At 40.7% G+C, this 26,239-nt stretch overlaps 1 protein-coding gene across 3 annotated transcripts in view; it reads right to left on the bottom strand.

Moving 5' to 3' along the window:
- Positions 1–477: 477 nt before the first annotated feature.
- edrf1 (erythroid differentiation regulatory factor 1) overlaps positions 478–26,239 on the bottom strand; it is a 29,839-nt gene continuing 4,077 nt past the window's right edge. Inside the window, exons 4-24 of one of the 3 annotated variants that reach the window (XM_061911555.1) lie at positions 26,051–26,176; positions 24,317–24,580; positions 24,149–24,250; positions 22,912–23,033; positions 20,837–20,948; positions 20,621–20,768; positions 20,442–20,553; positions 16,968–17,079; positions 16,613–16,885; positions 16,450–16,521; positions 11,991–12,138; positions 11,732–11,923; positions 11,456–11,656; positions 8,147–8,362; positions 7,854–8,077; positions 7,620–7,778; positions 7,406–7,555; positions 2,570–2,723; positions 2,389–2,504; positions 1,205–1,350; positions 478–1,142 (exon numbers count right to left, since the gene is read on the bottom strand). In XM_061911555.1, the coding sequence (XP_061767539.1) occupies positions 977–1,142; positions 1,205–1,350; positions 2,389–2,504; positions 2,570–2,723; positions 7,406–7,555; positions 7,620–7,778; positions 7,854–8,077; positions 8,147–8,362; positions 11,456–11,656; positions 11,732–11,923; positions 11,991–12,138; positions 16,450–16,521; positions 16,613–16,885; positions 16,968–17,079; positions 20,442–20,553; positions 20,621–20,768; positions 20,837–20,948; positions 22,912–23,033; positions 24,149–24,250; positions 24,317–24,580; positions 26,051–26,176 (3,315 nt within the window). In that variant the 3' untranslated portion in view covers positions 478–976. Of the gene's footprint in view, positions 1,143–1,204; positions 1,351–2,388; positions 2,505–2,569; positions 2,724–7,405; positions 7,556–7,619; positions 7,779–7,853; positions 8,363–11,455; positions 11,657–11,731; positions 11,924–11,990; positions 12,139–16,449; positions 16,522–16,612; positions 16,886–16,967; positions 17,080–20,441; positions 20,554–20,620; positions 20,769–20,836; positions 20,949–22,911; positions 23,034–24,148; positions 24,251–24,316; positions 24,581–26,050; positions 26,177–26,239 lie in introns of all 3 variants that reach the window. The other 2 variants (XM_061911556.1, XM_061911554.1) reach the window with 2 other exon arrangements.

Genomic DNA, 26,239 nt, shown 5'->3' with positions numbered 1-26,239 from the left:
GTGGCGGGGCTCTCCCTTAGAGATAGGGTGAGAAGCTCTGCCATCCGGGAGGAACTCAAAGTAAAGCCGCTGCTCCTTCACATCGAGAGGAGCCAGATGAGGTGGTTCGGGCATCTGGTCAGGATGCCACCCGAACACCTCCCTAGGGAGGTGTTTAAGGCACGTCCAACCGGTAGGAGGCCACGGGGAAGACCCAGGACACGTTGGGAAGACTATGTCTCCCGGATGGCCTGGGAACGCCTCGGGATCCCCCGGGAAGAGCTAGACGAAGTGGCTGGGGAGAGGGAAGTCTGGGTTTCCCTGCTTAGGCTGTTGCCCCCGCGACCCGACCTCGGATAAGCGGAAGATGATGGATGATGGATGGATTAAATGATACTAAATCTGTCAGATACGGGCCTTGAGTTTGACACCTGTATTAGACACTACATTTTTTTTTTTGATTATCCCTCCACCCAAAATAACCACTGCAAAGCATAATTAGAAGTAGATGATGCAAAGGTGCATACAATTCCTGTATTGCAATGACACAGCAACGGTGTTTATAATGTACATACAGTGACACATGTGGACAATTGCACTGTGGTGTTCAAGCAAAGTAAACAAAACTTGATGTTCACAGCATTAATGAAAGCTCCACATATCAAAAATATAAATAATCATCTCCTGGGAAGGCTTCATTGCGTGGAAATGGCGTCAGTCATGTAACAACTGATGTTATACTCCATTTATTTACACTCCTAGTCTGAGTGCTGTGAACTGAGTGATGAAAAATTATAAAAGGGTTATTGCTCTGATTAATTCCTGAAGAAATCCTGTTAAAATAGCGACTTGTTAAAAGGTCATTGTGTTTTTTGTATCTTTGGTACAATCGCATTGAAATCTAATCCCAATGTCTTTACTGCAGAAATACGCAGTTATTGTAAATGACGATGAAAAAAAAAAAAAAAAAGAGTCTTTAAATATTGGTGATACTTTGTCACGAAACCATATCGACGGCGTCGTTACCTCCGGTCTGCGGTGCCAGAAGCTGCAGGAGCTCGGCATAGAGCTGCACTCGGGCGAGGAGCGCCGTGTTTTTGTCGCAGCGCAGCAGCTTGGAGTAAACCTTCTTGTAGGTCTTCAGCAGCTCCTCGTCGCTTTTGCTAACAGACGAAAGCACAGTCAGGCTCGGCGCCGAAATGGAGCGCGAGTTGGATGCTCACACCTGGGCTTCCGTTTGGTTTTGGCGATGAGTTTTATCAGCTGCAGAAGCAGGTCGGAGAAGCGCGACTCGAACAGGGGGATCAACTTCGTCACTTCCTGGAGGTCCAATCCGGAACAGTCGGGAGAAGACATGTTGGCATGACTTCCCTGAGGAGGAATACAAAAGATGGATGCATGAGGACTGTTTCTGTCAGAATAATTGTACAGGAGTTATCACATAACTTGTTTTCCCATGAGATCAGGTTGCCCTGCGTGAAGACAAAAGCTGTCTTTGATCTTATCAAGCAAAAGATTGATTGGACTGGCACTGGAAGGACCCGAAATCTACGAGCAGAAAGGAGGCAAACCCGACCCCGCTCCAAGCACCATTTTCTTTGAACTGTTTATGACCCGGGCAGCACGGTGGAAGGGGGGTTAGTGCATGTGCCTCACAATACGAAGGTCCTGAGTAGACCTGAGTTCAATCCAGGCCCCAGGATCTTTCTGTGTGGAGTTTGCATGTTCTCCCCGTGACTGTGTGGGTTCCCTCCGGGTACTCCGGCTTCCTCCCACCTCCAAAGACATGCACCTGGGGATTGGTTGATTGGCAACACTAAATTGGCTCTAGTGTGTGAAAGTGAGTGTGAATGTTGTCTGTCTATCTGTGTTGGCCCTGCAATGAGGTGGCGACTTGTCCTGGGTGTACCCCGCATCCCGCCCGAATGCAGCTGAGATAGGCTCCAGCGACCCCCCGCGACCCTAAAAGGGACAAGCGGTTGAAAATGGATGGATGTTTATGACCCAGTGCAGCTGCTGTTTATGACCCCTTCCCTTAAAAGCAGCTGCAGCTATATAAACAGAAAATGCCCAAATAAATGAGGCGTGGAACTCCTTCCTCAGAGCGGTCGGGTGACACTGTACGAGGGTGCAGACACACACGCGCTCTCCTCATGAGCTAATTTGAATCCTGTCTCTGTTTGATTCCTTGCTTCTTGACTTGTTTAAAAGATAGTTCGGTGTTTGAAACTAAATTGAATCCTGTCTCTGTTTGATTCCTTGCTTCTTGTCTTGTTTAATACATAGTTTGGTGTTTTAAACTGAATTGAATCCTGTCTCTGTTTGATTCCTTGCTTCTTGTCTTGTTTAATAGATAGTTCTGTGTTTGAACCTGACAGTTTCTCGCCCTCCTTTCTCTCTCGTACGTACTTCTCGCTGCTCCTCCAGAAGTTCTGCGTGGATCATCTGGAACGCAAAGCGAGTCTCCGCCATGATGTCCAGAGCTGCGGTCAGGCTCTTCTGCTTCGCCGCGCTGCTGCTCTGAGCTGTGGCCGGAGAGGACAAAAAAAAGGTGGGGGGGGAATTATTGAGGACAAAAAGTAGGACGTACCCGCCATGGTGAACTCGGCGAAGGCCACCCTCTCCAGGAGGGCGCGCAGCAGCTCGCAGGGCGCGTCTTTGAGGCTGAGGAACAAGTAGATGGCCTTGCTGTAGTGGAGCTCGGCCAGGCTGCGATGGTGCTTCCTTAGGCGCTCGTCTCCTACCTGCTCAGTTGGAGGCCACATGAGGAAGAAGAAGAAGTAATTACAGTGAAAAAAGTGTGATGAAAACCATAGAGAAGGATACATGAAATGCTGAAGTAATAAGTCAACATCAATAATAAACAAGAGCCAACTTTCACACTGTAATCATTCTACAAAAACTATGCATGGTAAGCATTTTTAAGTTTCACTTATAGTAATGTTAAAACAGTTGTCAAAGTTGTTTTCACCGAGGGCCACATCGCTTTTAAATTTGGCCCCAGAGGGCCACTTCTAACAGTAAATACTATTATTATGCATTTTTTAATTGAATTTCTTTCGTAGATTTAAAAAATAAATAAAAAATGCAAAAAAAAATATGGTGAATTGCAATAATTTCACCTCACAACGGAGTGTATATTACAAGGCAGGTCAGTTGCCAGAATTTAACTGTAAAATGTACATTAGTTTTTTTTACTGTAAATAAAAAAAATGCAATTATACAGTAAAATTTTGGCACCTGAGCTGCCAGTTTATTTTTTTTACCACAAATCAACAACTGTAGAAAACCGAATGAAAACAGAATAACTGATTTTTTTAGGTTTTTTTTTATAATGCTATTGTTATTACTAATATTATTTGAGTTGTTTGGCTTTATTTGTTAATAATATATATATCCGTTTTTTTAAACTATATTTTAAGTGAAGTTTTGGTAGTACAATAAATACTAATGTTTTCAAATGAATGAATAATCATGTTATTAATCGTGATTCAAATATCAATCAAAATAATCATGATTTTTATTTTTACAATAATACCTACTTTATTTTCAATAAATAAATAATTGATGTTTACTAATGAATTATACAATCAGTCAGTGGTGTATGGAAAAAGACAAGACTTCCAGAGAGTATTCAGATCAACTTAGGCGATGCGAATTGAATGTGTTGTTCTTGAGGTTGGTCTCTCCAAAGCTTTGGAATACATTGCAAAATACCTACTCTGGCCTGGGTTATCATTAAAAATCAGCTTATGTGTCATCAAAAGAACTTGGGGTTGACCAGCAACTTAAGTTGAGAGCAAAACTAAAGGTAAAGAAAGGACAAGATATCGCATTCGTTTGTGTTCTTTTGTGGTTGCTATGCCTAAATATAACAAGAAGACCTGCTTGTGCAAATAAACTACCGTCATGTTAAGTCCTAGTAATAAATATTGTGATTGTTGGATCAATCCACCTCCTTTTCATTGTCCATTTTCATAACAAACTGATAACCACATTATAGCGTATTTGGAGATATTTGTTAGCATCGAGAAAATATCCTTAATAATATTAATAAAGTAGATGAATAAATCTCAGGTAGACTCAACAGCATGTACTGAATCTTGATATGGCGAGCAAACAGTGCTGAACAACAGGGACGTCTATAGCTAAATAATTAGACAAAATATGAACTTTAAGGCATAAAAACAACTGAAGACATGAATTGAAGATTAAACTAATACTAATAATAGACTAATCAACTGCAAACAGACTTATCCTCTTTCTCATTGGATCACAGCGGCACTCGTTATGTCAATCAAATACTTAACGATGCGCCAATAAGTCCAACTTTGTCTTTCACAGATTCAAGTTTAATTTCTGGACCCCACAATATTTTCTTCTCTAAATCCTTTTGTCAAATGAAGTGAGGTCATAGCGACCAGTAACGTCTTGATGATGATTGAAAGCCAGCGTGGCTTTTTAACTTCGAGCACATTGACCTTTGAAAGCCTAATTAGGGAGGACGTTGCATGAAAGACGACCTTTGTCTCAACAGGTAGAGCATGACATGAACACTCATTAGGACACAAAGCTGTTTTAGTACCAGTTTGACTTTGGAATTGATTCATTCTACTTCTGTTGTTTCATATGGGATTTTTTGTCAGGTTGTATTCCCCCGTGGATAGTGTTTTTCAACTAGTGTGCCGTGAGATACAGTCTGGTGTGCCTTGGTAGATTATGTAATTTCACCTATCTGGGGTAAAAATACTTTTTGCAACCAAATAATTATAGTCTGCAAATAATGTGCCGTTGTTAAGTGTCGGTGCGATCCTGAGTTTGGTAGCGTAACAATGTTATACAAAGTAGTAGGTGGCTAATTGCTTTGTAGATGTCGGGAACATGGTTTGTCGTGGTGAAAAGGTATCTAATGCTAAAACCAAAAGGCATCGAGGCTTAGGGAACGAAACTAAAACTGAACAGGCTACAATGTAAACAAAAACAGAATGCTGGACGACAGCAAAAACTTACAGCGTGTTGAGCAAAGACGGCGTTCACGAAGTACATCCGAACATGACATGACAATCAACAATGTCCCCACAAAGAAGGATAAAAAATAACTGAAATATTTTTGATTGCTAAAACAAAGCAGGTGTGGGGATTAGCAGTCAAGGAAGACATGAAACTGCTACAGGAAGATACCAAATAAAGAGAAAAAACACCAAAATAGGAGCACTAAAACAATACACACAGGAGCTATATTGATGCATGCTTGGTTATGCTTTTGAGCGGGGGTCAGCAACCTTTTTGAAACCAAGAGCTACTTCTTGGGTACTGATTAATGCGAAGGGCTACCAGTTTGATACACACTTAAATAAATTGCCAGAAATAGCCAATTTACTCAATTTACCTTTAACTCTATGTTATTATTAATAATTAATTATATTTATCTTTGTGGAAACACGGATCATCCTAATGATTTCTCAAAATATATATAGAAACAGATAAATATCAATATGCAACACTTTATTTTTATATTTTCTTTAAGTGCACATTTTTCAAATGATCACTTCTAAGACAGTCTTGTGAAACCGAAATATCCCATTTTAACTAACTAGCCACTAACATTTTTTTAACAAACCATGATTTATTTTGCACCATGTTTGTACAAATAATAACTCATGTAAAATACGAAAGTCAACTATCAAATGTTTTAATAAATCATGTCACAGTTTGAACTGGATACCAAATCACCAAAGCGAGACCAGCTTGCTAGTAAATAAATACAATTAAAAAAATAGAGGCAGCTCACTGGTAAGTGCTGCTATTTAAGCTATTTTCAGAACAGACCAGCGGGCGACACATCTGGTCCTTACGGTCGACCTGGTGCCCGCGGGCACCGCGTTGGTGACCCCTGCTTTAAAGGGGAACATTATCACAATTTCAAAAGGGTTAAAAACAATAAAGAACAGTTCCCAGTGGCGTGTTGTATTTTTTGAAGTTTTTTTCAAAATTTTACCGGATATCCCTAAAAAAAAGCTTTAAAGTGCCTTTTTTTCGCTCTCTGCGAAGACACTATCCATCTTCCTGTGATGTCACACAGTGCTGCCAATGTAAACAAACAATGGCGAATAGCACAGCAAGAGATTCAGACTCTGATTTCAGCGGCTTAAGCGATTCAACAGTTTACGCATGTTTTGAAACGAATGACGAATGGTTGGAGTATGAAAGTATTGAGGAAGAAACTGAAGCTATTGAGCGAATAACTATTGACGCTATTCATAGCCATAGCATGGCCGAATAGCTGCGTTAGCATCGCCGGTAAAATGTGCGGACCAAACGGTCAGGACTTTTAGCATCTTGTGACACTGGAGCAACTTAAATCCGTCGATTGGTAAGTGTTTGTTTCGCATTAAATGTGGGTGGAAGGAAACGTAATATAGTTGCAAATGCATCTTATCCATACATCTCTGTGCCATGTCTGCTTTAGCACCGCTGTTAAATAGCATGTTAGCATCGATTAGCATAGCATGTTAGCATCGATTAGCTGGCAGTCACGCAGCAACCAAATATGTCTGATTAGCACATAAGTCAACATCATCAACAACTCACATTTGTGATTTCGTTGACTTTATAGTTGCAAATGCATTTGCAGGTTATCCATACATCGCTGTGCCATGTCTGCTTTAGCACCGCCAGTAAATAGCATGTTAGCATCGATTAGCTGGCAGTCACGCCGCAACCAAGTATGTCTGATTAGCACATAAGTCAACAACATCAACAAAACTCACTTTTGTAATTTCGTTGACTTTATCGTTGCAAATGGATCTGCAGGTTATCCATACATCTCTGTGCCATGTCTGTCTTAGCATCGCCGGTCAAATGTGCAGACACTCCGGCACATTTAATGGGGGTCTGGCGGCAGATTTCTTGCCACTTTCGCATCTTCGGGCCAGTGGTGCAACTTGAATCCCTCCCTGTTAGTGTTGTTACACCCTCCAACAACACACCGACGAGGCATGATGTCTCCAAGGTTCCAAAAAATAGTCGAAAAAACGGAAAATAACAGAGCCGAGACCCGGTGTTTGCAATGTGTTGAAAATGAAAATGGCGGCTCGCCAAAAGAGCGATAAACAGAAAGGCGTTTAATTCACCAAAATTCACCCATTTAGAGTTCGGAAATCGATTAAAAAATATATGGTCTTTTTTCTGCACCATCAAGGTATATATTGACGCTTACATAGGTCTGGTGATAATGTTCCCCTTTAAAGTCATACCCAACAATTGCGACAACGACTTTTTATAGTCAATATAGGCTGCTGAGTTTCATTTTTTAAGGATTTCTGCTGGTGGTGTGCCTCCGGATTTTTTCAATGAAAAAAATCTGCCTTGGCTCAGAAAAAGGTTGAAAAACATGGTGTTAGAGAGTTGGGAATGGTTGTCCCACCTGGTTGCGGAAGCAGCTGTGGTACATGGAGGCCAGGCGGTGGTGGATGGTGGCGGCTCTGTACTGGTAGAGCGGCTGGCGGGCCGACTCGGTCTGCAGGTCGCAGTACTTCAACGACTTCATCATGGACTCGGTCACCTCCCGCTCGATCTACCAGAGAAAGCATCACATGCTGTGATGAACCTGAAAAGGCGTGATGTCGTCAGAAACCCACCTGCTCCGGGGCCTTCCTGGAGAGCGGAGCGTAGTCCTGCAGAAGAGTAGCCAGGGTGAAATATGTGGTGGACAGTTCCCAGTTGACGCTGTCCCACACTCCCGGGTGGTTGTCTCTGCATGACAGTGACCTCATGGCCCGCAGGTAGTAGTCTATAGCCTGGTAGAATAGGAGTGGGTAATGTACAGGGGAACACGGTGCAGGTGTAATGGGAAGTAGAGAAGAGAGCGCCACCTTGTGGTAGTAGAGCGACTCTTCAGGGGAGAACTCCCCTCTGTCATCAGCGGGGGCGCTGCAGTGAGCCTGAGCACAGATTCTCATCAACTTGCCCGTGTTGCACAGCAACAAGGCCTTGTTGGTGCTGTCCCCGATGGCCTCAAAGTCCTTCATGCCTTTCTCGAAGAAGGCAAAACTCTTCTTCCACATGTCCTGCTCGGCCACCGACACCGAGGTCTTCACTGCAAAAGAAGACCCGGGCTTTAGAACACGGCAATATGTCCCGTCCCAAGGGTCCTCGCCGGTCTCACCTTTCTCCGTCTGCATGGCGGCCGACTGGTTCATGTAGTAGACGCCCATCTCGTTGCGGATGTTCCCCAGCCGTTTGAGCACCTGGGCCAGGTGATCGGGCGCGTCCTCCTTCAAGGTGTGCGAAACCAGCAGCTCGTAGGCAGCCTCGTAGCACTTGCCGCTCACAAACAGCTGGTACTCGGGGTCCGTGGCCAGGTCGGTCGCCATGTTGAAGGCTGACCCGTGACAATTGTGAGTAATAAGTCGTCAAACTATAAACATTCTGCTAGGCCTGGGCCCTTCACAAATTATTGCCAAAAAAATTGTATTATTGTCAACATTACTGGTATTTTCAAAGCAGATTAAAGGCCTACTGAAACCAACTACTACCGAGCACGCAGTCTGATAGTTTATACATCAATGATGAAATATTAACATTGCAACACATGCCAATACGGCCTTTTTAGTTTACTAAATCACAATTTTAAATTTCCCACGGAGTTTCTTGTTGAAAACGTCATGGGATGATGACGTGTGTTTGTGACGTTATTGGTTGAGCGGACATTTTAGTCCAGCACCGCTTACAGCTAAAAGTCGTCTCTTTTCATCGCATAATTACACAGTATTTTGGACTTGAATGTGGATGCTGAATGACTATATTTCTTTTTGTGTTGCAGAATTATTAGAAAAGGTAACTTAATTGAATGTAAAAAATTTATGTTGGGCATATAAGCTTTTTTGCTTCTGCCTGTTTCAGTCATGTTATTCATTTTTGAATCGTGATCTATGTTTGAATATGTTTTTGTTAGACTGAAAATAAACTGAAACTGAAACTTCTGTGTTGCTGAATCTTTTGCAATTTGTTCAATTAATAATGGAGACTATAAAGAACAATGCTGTTGGTGGAAAGCGGTGGATTGCAGCTGCCTTTAGCAACCGAAACACAGCCTGTGTTTCTTTGTTTGTTGTGAAGCTTTAGCGAGCATGTTTCTCTACCACATGTCAACCAGCAAGTTTTTGGATGAGAAAATTGTGATATTAAGTCGGCTCTTGTGCGGAGTTAGCATCTTTCCTCCTGCAGCAGCTGTCAAAAAGGCAGCTGTGATCTTGGCTCCTCCATTGGCGTCTCTCAGAGACACTGGCGGTCACCACAGCCCTCCGACTTTCAGGTATGACTTTATAATCTCACTAAAACACTATTAACACAATAAGCAGATAAGGGATTTTCCAGATTTATCCTAGTAAATGTGTCTAATAACATCTAAATTGCTCCCACTGCCGTCCCCTTTTTTTTTTCTTTTTTTGTAGTGCTTCACTCAAACTCTACTCATCCACGAATCTTTCATCCTCGCTCAAATTAATGGGGAACTCGTCGCTTTCTCGGTGGCTATGATTATAAACAATGTGAGGAAGTGAGGAGCCCTACAACCCGTGATGTCACGTGCACATCTACTGCTACTTCCGGTACAGGCAAGGCTTTTTTTATTAGCAACCAAAAGCTGCGAACTTTATCGTCGATGTTCTCTGCTAAATCTTTTCAGCAAAAATATGGCAATATCGCGAAATGATCAAGTATGACACATAAAATGGACCTGTTATCCCCGTTTGAAATAGAACATTTAATTTCAGTAGGCCTTTAAGCAGTAATGTAATGATATAATACTAATAATGCAAGTAACCTTTTCAAACGCAATCAACTTTGATTTCTCATTACTGTGGTCATTTTGACCATTGTTTTTATAATTTTCCTTGATTATTTTAGAATTTTTACCATTCGCTTTATTTTATGTTTATTTACTTACTATTTGTGTGCCGTTTCTGGTATCATAAAACGTGTTTACAGATGCTAAAAGAATTTGCTGCTATATTCCCCTTATTACTTTTTTAATTCAATAAATTTTTTTATCTCGCATTACTGCAGTATTTTTGACCGTTGTGATTATAATTTTCCTTTTTTTTTTATTTCTCATTACTGCAGTATTTTTGACTGTTGTAATTATAATTTTCCTTATTTTTCATTTCTCATTACTGCAGTATTTCTGACTGTGGTACATCCAAATTTCTTTGATGAAATATTCGAGCATTTTTAACATTACCTTTATTTTATGTTTGATTATTTACTATTTGTGTGCCGTTTCTGTTTTCATAATGCGCGTTTACAGCTGCTAAAAGTCTATTTGCTGCTATATTCCCTGCTCTAAGTGCCTTGAATCCCTAGGGACAAATTACTTTTTTAATTGTAATTATAATTTTGTTTATTTTTTTATTATTTCTCATTACTGCAGTATTTTTGACTGATGTAATTACAATTTTTTTTGATGACATATTTTAGCATTTTTAAGATTAGCTTTATTTTATGTTCAATAATTTACTATTTGTGTGCTGCTACTGTTTTTTCATAATGCGTGTTTACATCTGCTAAATGTCTATGTGCTGCTATATTCCCTGCTCTAAGCACCTTGAATCCCTGAGGATAAATAATTTTTTTTAATTTAATTAATTTATGATTTCTGATTACTGTAGAATTTTTGACCGTTGTAATTATAATTTTCCTTGATTGAGTATTTTCGCATTTAGTATCTATCACTATTTGTGTGCTGTTTCTGTTTTTCTAAGTCGTGTTTACAGCTGCTCAAAGTCTATTTGCTGCTCTAAGTGCCTTGAATTTCCAAGGACAATTTTTTATTTTATTTTTTTTATTATTAACCCCCCGCCACCCCGAACGGGACAAGCGGTAGAAAATGGATGGATGGATGGATGGAAATTGAAAATAAGTAAACAAACTTGAAAATAAACTACTCTCAATATGTGTTAGTAAAATTACACTTCAATAAATATTGGACATCTTGAAGTGCAGTATTTTCCATTCAAAAATGGTAAATATTTTTCCTCCTTGGGTGGTTTGTTTTGTTTACTTTCCGACAAATACGTCATCCTTCTTTATTTTGAAGACAAAATAATCCCGCATGACATTAGACTTTGCAATCAATTTTTTTCTTCCGAATTGTTTTTACTTTGTGGTTCTTCATACTCGTGAGTGTTGACTAGTGAGTGCATCCAAGGAGGCTTCAATCAATCAATCAATCAATGTTTATTTATATAGCCCCAAATCACAAATGTCTCATAGGACTGCACAAATCATTACGACTACAACATCCTCGGAAGAACCCGTTTATTTAATTCTGCATTTGAATGAATATGCTCAGGTGCTGAGAGCGATGCACTGAGTGAACCCTCTTTCACCCTCTTTGCACGCAAAGAACAAAGATATCAGATGTATAATTTATCGTTGAATAAATGGGCCCAGGCCTCCATGTTGCTTCACTGACCTTGGCAGCTGCTCTCCCTGTGCAGACTGTGTAGGATCTCTTGGTCCTCTTTGGTCTGGTAGCTGTACTCCTCCTGGTAAGCCGCCCGGTTGTTGGAATTCTGGGCCAACATCAGCTGGATGTCCCCGCACAGAGAGAGGCACTGGCTGTGGAAGAGCAGCACCTGCGGGTGGAGCGTGCTGCCAATGCAACAATACGCATCTGGGCCGCACACGACAGAAATGAGAAACGATCCCAAAAGGACAACAAGTCATTTCTTCGATCGGACTTCTTTACCGTAACACTGCAGCGACAACTTGATGTAGCGCAAGGCTCGGCCGTACTTCAGCAGGTTGGTTGCGGCGTCAGACAAGACGTAGTACGCCTTGGCGGCCTTGAGGAAGAGCTGCAGCTTCATTTGGTGCTGCCACGTGCCAGGAATCATCCCCGAGCGGGTTGGGTGCTTCTGGTCTGCCTGCAGGGGCCCTGCTGAGGAAGATCGGACTTCACGTCTGCTTTCCTCGCCAGCTTTGTACCAGAACGCCAAGAGACTGACCTCTTTCAAGGAGAGGAGAGATGCCTTTCTCGGCAGCACAGCCTTTGCCTGCACTTCCATCCTCATACTTGAGGGGGATGGGTATGTTGGGGTCTACCGCTGGGAGGTCGCTCTCCTTCTTGATGCTGCCGTCCACTGCCTTCAGCCCCTGTGCCACCGTTTATTAATATTAAACAAATGCAGTACACAAACATTGCATCTGTACAAATAGTATGTTCGTTTACTCAACTGCAGAGAGAAACATGCATTAGAGGTTAGGCTTTTTTTTAAACGCAGAGCCCGTTTATCTGTAACAGTCACTGTCTATGTGCTTCTGGACGTCTGGGGGCCCTAAGCAGAATTTACCCTGCGGCCCATCGCTAGTTCATGACTGAGGACGTCAGTGTCTGGCTGTAGTTTGAGGTCTGGAGATGGAGACAAGATGGGGAGGCGCACAGGGACATGATGTGTAATAACATGACTATATGCCCTGCTTTGTGCTATACTAGGGCTGAGCGATATATCGATATACTCGATATATCCCGGGTTTGTCTCTGTGCGATATAGAAAATGACTATATCGTGATATTCGGGTATACGTTCTCGCAAAGTTGCTTTTGGCTGCGGGCATAACACTACAGGCTCTTCTCACTCTTTCTTGTCTCTGCTTCTCGCAGAGACGTAAAACAAGCGCGCCTTCTTACATAAGTCACGTACGTATACGCCGTCGCGGAGCAGAGCGGTAGCAGCATGGGCAACGTTAGCTGTGGTGCGAGTGGTAATACGAGAGAAAGAAAGTGCGAATCTGGTAACAAATGAAGGAAGAATTAATTCTGGAGAAAAACAGCAGGGGGTCCATCGTCTGGCGGTGGTTTGGCTTCAAGCGGGAAGATGTCGAACAGACAACCGTAATTTGTCAAGTGTGGGGCAAAAGCGTTGCTACAAAAAATAGCATTACTGCTGATATGTAGCATCATTTGAAAAGTCACCCGCTAGAGAATGAAGAGTGCTTGAAACTCCGCATGTCAACATCTCCGTTCGTTGCCACACCATCAAAATGTCGAGGTAACCATTTCTAGATCAACACCGTATGAAAAAAATAGTCAACAACAGAAGGTGTTAACATCCGTAGTAACCTACCACATAGTGAAGGACACACAGTATTTCAGTGTTTTTCAACCACTGTGCCGCGGCACACGTGAGATACGATCTGGTGTGCCGTGGGAGATGATCTAATTTTACCTATTTGGGGTAAAAAATTATTTTTGCAAACCACTAATTGTAGTCTGCGAATGATGTGTTGTTGTTAAGTGTCGGTGTTGTCTAAAAAAAACGTGTAATACTCTCCCATATCAGTAGGTGGCAGCCGGTAGCTAATTGCTTTGTAGCTGTTCGAAACAGCAGGAGGCAGAGTGCAGGTAAAAAAGGTATTTAATGCTTAAACCAAAAAATAAACAAAAGGTGAGTGCCCCTAAGAAAGGGCATTGAAGCTTAGGGGAGGCTATGCGGAACAAAACTAAAACTGAACTACAAAGTAAACAAAACCAGAATGCTGGACGACAGCAAAGACTTACTGCGGAGCAAAGACGGCGTCCACAAAGTACATCCGTACATGACAATCAACAATGTCCCCACAAAGAAGGATAATCCATCCATTTTACACCGGTTATTGCCTTCGGGGTCACGGGGGGCGTTGGAGCCTATCTCAGCTACAATCGGGCGGAAGGCGGTATACACCCTGGACAAGTCGCCACCTCATCACAGGGTAAAAACAACTGAAACATTCTTGATTGCTAAAACAAAGTAGATGCGGGAAATATCGCTCAAAGGAAGACATGAAACTGCTACAGGAAAATACCAAAAAAAAAATAGAAGCGCAAGACAAGAAGTAAAACACTACACACAGGAAAACCGCAAAAAATACAAAATAAGTTATTGCGTGATTTGACAAGTGGTGACAGTACACCTACTTTGAGACAAGAGCTGTAGTGATGCATGCTTGGTTGTGGTTTAAAGTCATATCCAACAATTGCGACGACAACTTTTTACTGTCAACTGAGTTTTGTTTTTTAGTGATTTCTGCTGGTGGTGTGCCCCTGGGTTTTTCCAATGCAAAAAATGTGCCTTGGCTCAAAAAAGGTTGAAAAACACTGCAATATGTGATTTCCTATTATGCAGCTCATTTTTATTACGTCCAACCGGTAGGAGGCCACGGGGAAGACCCAGGACACGTTGGGAAGACTATGTCTCCCGGCTGGCCTGGGAACGCCTCGGGATCCCCCGGGAAGAGCTAGACGAAGTGGCTGGGGAGAGGGAAGTCTGGGTTTCCCTGCTTAGGCTGTTGCCCCCGCGACCCGACCTCGGATAAGCCGAAGAAGATGGATGGATTTTTATTTGACAGTTATTAAAATATCTTGTGTGACATCATGCACAAAGGCGCACTTTATTTGTTTTAAACTATTGTAGTGGCATTCTGTACAAACAGTGCACTTGAATTTAGTGTTGTTTTGATATGTCATCTTGGTGACATCATTCAAAAAAGTGCAATGATAGTTTGTTTTAAAATGTCTAACAATTTTGCACTTTCTGTTTTGGAAATGACAGGAATGTCTGTGCCATTGCTTAATAACTGTTTAATAAATACAGTTTTGGTAAATTGACTTAGTTGGGATTTCCCTCTCTGCATAAAAGTTTAAAATGAGTGTATATTAACGCAGTTGAACAAGAATGTTTTAATATAGACACATAGAATCATCATAATGCTGTGATTATATGGAAAAATATATGCAAGATATCGAGATATTAATAAAAGGCCATATCGCCCAGCCCTATAGTAAATTCATTTTCTAAATATACAAATTTTCATTAAAATAAACTATTGTAGCTATTTCAATTGTTTTAGTTTTTTATTGCAAACTATAGTAATAGACTCTAAATGGACTGCACAGTTGTAGTAAAATACAATTATACTTGTATAGTTGGATTTGTCCAAAGAATAATTACACCAGGGGTGCCCACACTTTTTATGCAGGCAATTTACTTTTCAATTGACTAAGTGGAGGGGATCTACCACATTCATATACTGTATATAATTTATATTTATTTATTTATGAAAGAGACATTTTTTGTTAACAAGTTAAAGGTGTTTATTGATAACACCAGCATGTTTAACACCTATAGATTGCTTTCTTTCATGAAGAAACCTGATTCTAATGACTTGCATTGATTGGAATCAGACAGTAGTGCTGATAGCTGAATTTCCCCCAGGGATCAATAAAGTACTTTCTATTCTATTCTATTCTATAACGTCCACATTTTCAAATGGAGGAGGAAAAAAAAGTCCTCCTTTCTGTCACATTTAGTGGTTGGTTTTTGGCTTCTTATTTGTCCACCATTTATACTCCTTTTTATACACTTTAGAAGAAAAACATTGGCGGCAAACTCCGTAGCCTGCTAGCTTGTGCACGCAAGCTTTCTGAGACTCTTATTTTGTTTGTGCACACAAGATGAAGCAACGCTTTTATTGTGAAGATAGGAACTGTGCAGTCTGTGTCAGAATAAGTGTATCTAAGTTATCACAAAACTTTGTGTTGCCATGAGTTCCCGCCGAGAAGACAAAAGCTGTCTTTGATCCTACCAAGAAAAAGGCTTGTAAAACTCCACTGTGAAGGATGGGGAGCGACATAAGGGTTCTGTTTATTTGATGTATTGTAATTAGCAGAAAGATATTGTCTTGACCCAAGATCTACAGAGCGAAGAGGAAGTAGGACCTGCCTCCTCTCCAGGCGACCTTTTCTTTTAACTGTTTCACAACCTTTTCTTTGAACTGTTTGAGATCAAAGGCGCTGGCGATTTATGACCCCCCTCCCTTAGAAACAGCTGTTGCCATGTAATCAGGGAAAGTCCAAATAAAAGAGGAGGCGTACAATCTTTCGGCAGACCGTGTTGAGACACTGTACAATGGTACAGTGTCTGCACGTTTGTCCTCATTGAGCTAAATTTAATTCTGTCTCTGTTTAATTCCTTGCTTATTGTCTTGTTTAATAGATGTCATCAGAGTTTGAACTTGACAGTCTGTCTTTAGAGTTCTGACGGCAGGTGCGGCGCGAGAGTCTGTTGAAATAAAAAGTGTTTCTCGCCTTTCTGTCGGTCATTTTTTCTTAATAATGAGCTCGCAGGTCATCATCCCAGAAGATTACGGCTGCCGTGAATGTCAATCAAGTGACTTACCTCTTGGTGAAGATTGATGATCGCTAATTTTCAGGTCTATTTTTTTAATGCCTGGCTGGCGATCGAGTGACTCACCCTCCGCCGTCGACCGGTAGCTCGCGATCGACGTAATGGGCACCCCTGAATTGCACCCACCGAGTAGCCATATGTAGCTTTAGGTAAATGAGGAACTCGGTGCTGTGTATTTTCCAGCGGAGACCACTATTGCGGAACATATAGTATTCTCCTACAACAGAATCATGCAGACTTGCCTTCAACACGTAGTTTAGGACGTGTCTGCATCGTTCCTCCTTGTCTTGCGATACGGGAAAAGCACAACCAGGCTGCAAAGACAAAAAAACCCCACATTGTGTTCAATTTGTATGCTAGAAAAGCTAACTGGTAAAAGATTTAGGAGAAATAGCAAACACTGACTCGGATGAGCTGAGTGGATTTGTATTTCTCTGGGACAGATAGCTCTCCGACGGAGCGGATGACGGCCACGGCTTTACTGTCACCCTGAGGGCCGTTGCTGTCTGAGCCGCTGTCCTCGCTGTCCTCCTCCAGATCCTCGTCTTCCTCGCGGTCGTCATTACTGTAGCCGTCCTCTGAGCCACAAGACCGCAGCGATTCCCCTCCGTCGTCGTCCTCCTGAGACTCATCCAGCTGGAAGAGCTCCGACAACATGTAAAGCGCCGATGCGATTATCTGCACAGGCGGAGGCGAGATCGGGACTGAAATGTAAACTCTGCACACACGCAGAAAACAGGAAGACCTCGAGGAAGCGTACCTGGGGATGCCTGTCCTGGTCCAGAAGCTTGACACAGTTTAAAAGCAGAGTTCGGATTGTCCCATAGTGTTTTCGGTTTTCACTGGCTTTAAGCATTAGGTTGCATGCCACTCTGGAACATAAACAAACAAACTAGCTGAGAAATAAGCACAAAAAAGTAAGCACGGGGGGAAAAAAACGCAATCTTGAGTGACATTTAGGCATCTAATATCTAAATGACGCTTAAAACCCCTCAGTGAACCACACCAGCCAGGGCGAGTTGACTCTGTTGCTCTTGTTATACCCGCTAAGGCAGGGGTAGGGAACCTATAGCTCTAGAGCATCTGGCTCTCAGATAAATCTTAGCTGACATTGCTTAACACGATAAGTAATGAATAATTCCGCTGGTAATCACAATGTTAAAAATAACGTTCAAAATATAAAACATTCTCATGCATTTTAATCCATCCATCCGTTTCTACCACACCTGTTCAAGAAATAACAATGTTATTCAAAAGAATTAGAGACTTATTATACCCTAAAAATGTTGGTCTTACTTAAAAAATGCACGCATTTGGTTGTATTCAGTGTTAAAAAATATGATATGGCTCTCAAGGAAATACATTTTAAAGTATTTGGCTTTCATGGCTCTCTCAGCCAAAAAGGTTCCCGACCCCTGCGCTAAGGGCTGACCCCACGCTAAGGCACACTGGCTATAATCGATCGGCTCGGGGAGAAGCAGTCGCATCAATCGACTGTTCTTACATTCGTCTTTTTTACGAGCACGAATGTATTGTCGAGTAAGCAAGAATGCAATGTTTTCACTTCATTGGATTATTTTCGGTCTTTGTTTTCAGTCTATTCCAGTGGTTCTCAACTTTTTTTCAGTGATGTACCCCCTGTGAACATTTTTTTAATTCAAGTACCCCGTAATCAGAGCAAATCATTTTTTGGTTGAAAAAAAAAGATAAAGAAGTAAAATACAGCACTATATCATCAGTTTCTGATTTATTAAATTGTATAACAGTGCAAAATATTGCTTATTTGTAGTGGTCTTTCTTGAACTATTTGGAAAAAAGATATACAAATATCTAAAAACTTGTTGAAAAATAAACAAGTTATTCAATTATAAAAAAAGATTTCTACACATTTAAGTAATCATCACTTCTGCCATGACCCTCCCCCGCCAAATTCTTATGGGTTGACGTGTGTGTGACGATTGCTGTAATTTTCTTCGTCTCTTCCGCGAATGAGATAAATAATATTATTTAATTTAATATAATACGGTAATGTGTTAATATTTTCACACATAAGTCGCTCCCGAGTATTAGTCGCACCCCCGGCCAAACTATGAAAAAAAAAACGGCGACTTATAATCCGAAAAATACGGTACATTTGATTTAATTTGGATAGCATAAAATAAACGGATTGTCATATCCAAACACAAAACTACAGTACTGGATATTCAACCATTTGCACGCGTCAAACTGGTCATCACAGTCGCCCCTCAGTATCGGCCCAGAGGTAAGGGCTGTACAAACTGAAAACATGTTTTAGATTCTAGTTTCTTCACAATAGCCACCCTTTGCTCTGATTTTTGCACTCTCTCGATGAGTTTTAAGCACACCTGTGAAGTGGAAACCATTTCAGGTGACGACCTCTTGAAGCTCAATGCCAAGAGTGTGCAAAGCAGTAATCCGAGCAAAGGGTGGCTATTTTGAAGAAACTAGAATATAAAACATATTTTCAGTTATTTCACCTTTTTTGTGAAGTACATAACTCCGCATGTGTTCATTCATAGTTTTGATGTGACAATCTACAAAGTAAATAAAGTATTTTTTGGACTATAAGTCACAGTTTTTTTCATAGTTTGGCCGGGGGTGCGACTTATACTCAGGAGCGACTTATGTGTGAAATTATTAACACATTACCGTAAAATATCAAATAATATTATTTAGCTCATTCACGTAAGAGACTAGACGTATAAGATTTCATGGGATTTAGCGATTAGGAGTGACAGATTGTTTGGTAAACATATAGCATGTTCTATATGTTGTAGTTATTTGAATGACTCTTACCATAATACCGTATTTCCTTGAATTGCCGCCAGGGCACTAATTAATTTAAAACCTCTTCTCAGTCCGGCGCTTACCAAAGGCATGCGGTAAATTTAGGCCTGCGCTTATAAATTTGAGTGTGATGTAAGGTTACCGTCATGAAAAGCACATTTAATTAAAAAAAACGTTATTATGGTCTTACCTTTACTTATAAATGAAGTCCATGCGCAGCTCCTTCTGATCAAAAGCATTGATAACTTGTTTATGGAAGTCTTCCTTATCTTTCTTCAGTTTTAAAAGTCTCTCTGTCTCGATGGAGATCTTTCTTTATTACCTCCTGCTTCGATTGAAAGTCCAGTTTAAAAAACTGTTTTATTTTAGATATGTAATCCTCCATGTTAAAAGTGCAAGCGAGAGGAAAAAAATAATCGATCGCTGATCACTCTTGCTGCTTGTGTTTCACTTCTTCTGCAGCTGAGTAGTCGCAAGAAGGATCACTAGAGCCCTCTACCACCAGGAGGCGGGAGTCTTTTAATGACTCATATTTGACACACGCAGCTACGGTTTATTAATTAAACATAGCTGCTTACTGTTCTTTTTAGCATATTCAATAGCTTGGACCTTAAATCCTACTGAATAGCTCTTAATCTTCTTCCCTTTATGTGATTTCAAATTTTTGAAATCAGCCTCCTCTATTTTGAAAATGATGACAGGTAAAGTGTCACTCGTGACGTGGCGAGTTTGAACCTGCGGAAATTCTAGGCATATGCTAATTATTTTGCGAAACGAGTTTGACCCGGCGGAAATTCTAGACATGCGCTGATAAAATTAATATTTTGCGAAACGAGTTTTGACCCGGCGTTAATCTTGAGCCGGCGGTAATGCTAAGCATGCGCTAATTATTTTGCGAAACGAGTTTGACCCGGCAGTAATTCTAGGCACGCGTACACTAGATACCCGTCGGCAATTCCAGGAAATACGGTATGTTACGTTAACATACCAGGCACCTTCTCAGTTGGTTATTTATGCGTCATATAACGTACAATTATTCAGCCTGTTGTTCACTATTCTTTATTTATTTTAAATTGCCCTTCAACTGTCTATTCTTGGTGTTGGGTTTTATCAAATAAATTTCCACAAAAAATGTGACTTATACTCCAGTGCGACATATATATATGTTTTTCTTCTTCTTTATTATGCACTTTCGGCAGGTGCGACTTACAGTATACTCCGAAAAATACGGGTAGTCATGAAAATAAAGAAAACGCATTGAATGAGAAGGTGTGTCCAAAGTTTTGGCCTGTACTGTATATTTACTGTTACAAGTGGCCCTCTGATGGCAGCCATAATTGCAATGTGGCCCGCCATAAAAATGAGTTTAACACCCCTGACCAAGAAGGATGTTTCCTTTTTTTGAGAAATGAAGACATGTTCCTACTTGTAAAGTAACACAGCCACAGGAAGCGTGAAGGGATTGTGGCTATTCTCCTCCTCGGCCTCTTCGCACAGCGTTGTGAGATCATAAAGCTTCACGAAGTCGCTCCCACTCGCTAAAAACGAGGAACGAAACCAAAGACAGTGAGGATGACGTAACAGATGTAAAATAGCGATGTATACCTTTAAAAAGCCAATAGGTGTGACCCTCTTTGGTGCAGTTGGACTTGAGGAATGAGAGGATGTTCTGAGCAATGTCTTTCACCACCCTGGTGGAAAACATCGAGTTTTCCAGATGCGGGATGTCCTCGGTTTTTATCATCTCGTACTTCTGCAATGAAGATGACTTAAGATAGCAGAAATGTACGGACAAGGATCAAGGCCGCACTCCTCGTTTACCTGAACGATGCCGTTGACGTGAAAGCACATAACCAGTTCTGGAACGTTACACATTAGATTGTCCAGCCAGTAGTCGATACCGGTCAGGATGTTGATTGGTTTATTGTCGTCCCTGGAGAAACACAGACAGAGCGAACTAATGAAGGTATGACACGAGCATTTCAGCCTCCAACCCCAAGTTGTCTTTAAATCAACATGCAGTCATTCATCTTGAAATGTTAATAGTAGAGAAGTTCCAATTAGGGGTTTATGTTGCAGATACCGATTCCTTCGTAAATGCGATCGGCTGATACCAATACCAATTACATGCATTAACTGTACATTTTCACTACAAAAACTGAAATCTAAGTAAGAGTAAATATCTCAAACAAGGGTGATATTTGCTTATTTTCCGTCTGATAAGGTAATTCTTCTCCCTCAGCAGATTTTATGTTAGAGTGTTTTACTTCTTTTAGGTGTTTTGGTCCTAAATGATCTCAGTAAGATATTACAGCTTGTTGCTGAGATGTGATGACCTATATCGAGTAAAACATGCTTGAAACTAGAATATCAAGTGTAGCAAAACTGTGTCTTCAACACTCAACTATAAAACTACTTTTTTAAAGTAATAAATTCTTACTTGAAGCATGAAAAAAAAAATCATGATGCCGAGCGCATATCATTATGTTACTTAATTTTAGAATATTTTTCAACATATTGAACAAAAAGGTCTCATTTTTATTGCTACCAACAAAAGTACACTTGTTATTAGTGAGAATATACTTATTTAAGGTATTTTGGGTTCATTGAAGTCAGTTAATTTTACTTGTTTTGGAGAGTCTTGACAAGCCGAATTTTCTTGTTCTATTGGCAGATATTTTTGCTTATTTCGAATGAAATACTCCAAATTTTCGTTTTCTTGTTTTTAAACACTGACTTTTTGCAGTGTACAGTATTTATGCTGAATGCTATTGATTGTTTAGTAATATCAACACATAATTCAAACTCATTCCTTATATTCATTTTTTACATACAATAGATCAAAACAAAGTCAATAGTACACAATAACTAAACAAAAGCAAATACAACTATCTAGTACTCATTTAAATACTTTGATTTGTGTCCTCTTATATCCAGGGAATTATTCACTGAGCTTTTGAGTATCAACAAAAACAACATAAAAAATTATTTGGAGAAACTAAAACGATTGATGTATCCATCATATAATAATAATAATAATAATAATAGGTTTTATTTGTAAAAAGCACTTTACGTTGAGCAAACAACCTCAAAGTGCCACAGTGTAAAAAAAATTGTAATAATAAAAATAAATAAAATATAAAACTAGAAACAGCCCAAAAGCTACAACCAGCATGCATGTCTATAGAAAAGTTTTTTTTAAAAGATGGGTTTTTAAGCCTTTTTTAAAAGCATCCACTGTCTGAGGGGCCCTCAGGTGGTCAGGGAGAGCGTTCCAGACTGGGAGCAGTTTATACCAAGGGTACTGATAGTACCCTTGGTATAAACACCACTGATTCATGGATCGAGCCGCCATCCTCTTACATATAGTGTACTGACAGTGACACCAACAGTTGTTATAGTATTCTCTCTAAAAACGTGTTAATTCACTTGTTAACGCACGGAAAAAAAGAAAAAAAAATGGGGAACCGGTACTTTTCAAACATAGTACAGTACTATTTTTGATTCATGCGTACCGCGATACTATAATGGTACCGGTATACCGTATAACCTTAATGTGCACAATTAGCTGCTAATAACTTGTGAGCCGGGGCACTAAAAAAATAAATCGGCAATCGCGATTACTTACTTTTCCGAGAAAATCAGCCGATTGATAACAACATGCTGGAGCACTTATGTTGTTTTTGTCATTTTACGCTGCTTAGCGATAATGAGGAAGTTGCCAATACGTTATCTGACATAAACTGACTGACTTTTCATCTAAATTCCACCTTTGGATCTCAAATTTTAAGTCGCCTTTGACTTAACCTGGTACTTTTTTAGTGTTAAGAAGACGTGGACAGAGACTTGATGAGTTGGTCGCAGAGTTCCGCTGTGGACTTATTGACAGTTCCCACCTGAGTTTGAGGCTGACGGCCGGGTAGCGCCCTCCTCCGAAAATAGGCATGTTGGATCCAACCAACATGTGGATGTCCTCAAAGGTCCACATGATGTTTCGCACAAAATCGTTTCTCAAACCCTGTAAAGAATATTAATATCATTTAGAGATGTCCGATAGTACTGGCCGATAAATGCTTTAAAATGTAATATCGGAAATTATCAGTATCTGTTTCATAAAGCAAACTTTATGACTTTAAAAACGGCGCTGTGTACACTGACGTAAGGAGAAGAACAGAGCGCCAATAGTCCATTTAAGTGCCGGCCCAATCACATCATTTCTATGGCTTTTCACACACACAAGTGAATGCAAGGCATACTCGGTCAACAGCCATACAGGTCACACTGAGGGTGGCCGTATTAATAACACTGTTACAAATATGTGCAACACTGTGAACCCACACCAAACAAGAATGACAAAAACATTTCGGGAGAACATCCGCACCGTAACACAACATAAACGCAAAAACCCAGAACCCCTTGCAGCACTAACTCTTCCAGGACGCTACAATATACACCCCCCAGCTCCCCAATTCGGAGGTCTCAAGGTTGGCAAGTATGCGCTAGTACACTCTGGACTGAAGCTGTGTGCCTTCATTGTTTTTGTAGCTGTTGTTTTGATGCATGTTTCCAAAAAAAAAAAAAATAATGCACTTTGTGAACGTCAAAGTATAGTATTTCCCATAGTTGTAGTGGGTATCCGGATTATCTCAGGGAGAGCACGTCCCAAATTCCAAGCTGCTGTTTTGAGGCATGTTAAAAAAAAATAATGCCCTTTGTGACTTCCATATTAAATTAGGCAGTACCATGTTGGCATTTTTTTACATAACTTGAGTTGAAGTTGTTCTCTTATTTTGGAAAGCCTTGTTTTTGATTGATTGATTGAAACTTGTATTAGTCGAATGCACAGTACAGTATATATTCCGTACAATTGACCACTAAATGGTAACACCCGAATAAGTTTTTCAACTGGGGTCCACGTTAAATAAATTCATGGTAATATTACATTGTTTAATGCACCCAGCGGGGCATCACAACAAAATTAGGCATAATAATGTGTTCATTCCACGACTGTACATGTCGGAATCGGTAATTAAGAGTTTGACAATATCGGGATATCGGCAAAAAAGCCATTATCGAACATCTCTAATATCATTATTACAGGTGCTTGGAGAAAGCATGACCTAATGGACTTACCTGACTGTTCTCGCCCTCGTTAAAGAGTGCCAGCAGGTTCTGCTCATGTGGCACCGCCGTCACCTGGCCCAGAGCGTATTTGCTGTCCATGGGCACGCTTTCCTACAACATTTGGAGTGAAATGTCACTCAAAAGTCATCAATCTCGGGTTGACGCTAAATAAACTACCTGTTTACAAGCAGCAGACTCTGCATCCGTGTTGGAGCTGGTGAAGGCGGTGGGCCACGAAGAGCTGAACTCCTGCGCCCCGCAGTCGCCATCGTTCAAGTTGTCCTCTACAGGCTCGGCGGCACAGTCGCCATTAATACTGTAGTAGAGAAACTTGGAGAGGATGGCTTTTTGATACCAGTGCTCTTTGCTCTTCTTTTTCCTCTGCCACTTCTTATCCATCAGTCGCTGGTAAAAGTCTTTCAGCCACGTCCAATCCCCGGTCTACAACACACACAGCTCATTATCAGAGGTGGGACCAAGTCATTGTTTGGCAAGTCATAAGTAAGTCCCGAGTCAAGTCCAAAGTCAAGACTGGAAAGTCTCAAGTCAAGTCCCAAGTCCTGCATTTTGAGTTTCGAGTCCTTTCAAGTCCTTTTAACCACAGAATTATGTATTTACACTGATTGTGTATGCTTTAAAAACGCTTTATTCATTTATTAAAACAAGTGCATTTGAAATTGCAGGAAAAAAATTGTGCTGAAACTGCATTTTATAATAGCACTATTAACCAGTTATTTTAAACATGTAACTCATTCCTTTACAGAATAAACACATTTGAAAATACAAGTGCAACTGTACTTATTTACACAAAAGTGTTAACATTGTATTTCCATGGCATATTGCATTTTAACTAGTTTTACAGCAGTTTATATCCTTGTCTTACCTTATCTCATTGATCTCATCTCATACTGTATGTGTGTAGATGTGTGCGTACACATGAAAAACACAAGTCGTTTGCACTTTTTAGATGTTGGGAACTTATGCAATATGTACACATATTCTTAATATAGTGTACATCTTAAATGACCTTTATTTGACTATTTTTGTCTTTTTGTTGGTGGCCAAAATACGTGGTGCTGCTGACTGCCGTCTAACGTTACGTTATTGAGTGTGATACATTGACTAACGTAACGTTATGTGTAGGTACCTCATGCAACCGAAAAAAAGTATGAATAAGGTAGTGAACTGCAGTGGATGCAACAGATTGCCGTGTTTGTTATAACGTTAGCAGTTAGTTTACAGCCTCACTGCTCGAACTACACAGCAAATAAAAGTAACATTACTTAGCCAATAAACGTTAGCTTGTATTCAAAACCTACCGTTCTTAGTGCAACTTCAAATGTCGAACGAAGTTGGAAGTTGTTGCGTCTCTGTCTGTAATCTTCGAACCACATGTTTTGCATACTGCAATTCGTTTTTTGTCGACCAACTCGTAGTTTTTATACCCGAACGAAACTCTTTGGTATCATTTTTTTCCTCACTGGCGCGTTGTTTGATAGCTCTTTTTCGTTAGTTGTCCTGCAATTTGATTGGATGAATGCTGTCGGATGAAAACAACGTGGATCTAATTTGATTGGATGTTGTACTGACAGGCAGCACAAATGCTGACAGACGCACACGTACACAATGAAAGATACAGAGCGCTCCTGAATAACTTATTAAGCTTTGCGTTTTGGGGAAAGTAGCAAGTTTTGTCAAGTCGAAAGGCTCAAGTCCAAGTGAAGTCACAAGTCATTGATGTTAAAGTCAAAGTCGAGTTTCAAGTCTCTTTACATTTTGTCGAGTAGAGTCTAAAGTCATCAAATTCATGACTCGAGTCCAAGTTATGTGACTCGAGTCCACACCTCTGCTCATTATACTTCCACCGTGGTTCCTGTCGGTAGTAATACGGGACTAGAAAAACTGTTGTACCTGAGACGATCTCATGAATAGCTCTTGAATGTCCAACTCGTCCAAAAGAAGGGTGCGACCCACGCGATGCACGGCCATGCTGACATGGGACTTGCTGTAGGGGATTTTCAAGAGCTTCTTGATGTTCTGAACGGGTCAGAGGACAATTAAGTATCGCTGCAACACACCCGTGTCAAGTCTGTAACAGTT

Source organism: Nerophis ophidion, linkage group LG09 (genome assembly GCF_033978795.1).
Source record: "Nerophis ophidion isolate RoL-2023_Sa linkage group LG09, RoL_Noph_v1.0, whole genome shotgun sequence".
Lineage (NCBI taxonomy): Eukaryota > Metazoa > Chordata > Actinopteri > Syngnathiformes > Syngnathidae > Nerophis > Nerophis ophidion.
Note: the sequence above shows the minus strand (reverse complement) of the source record. Positions and strands in the feature narration are given on the sequence as shown.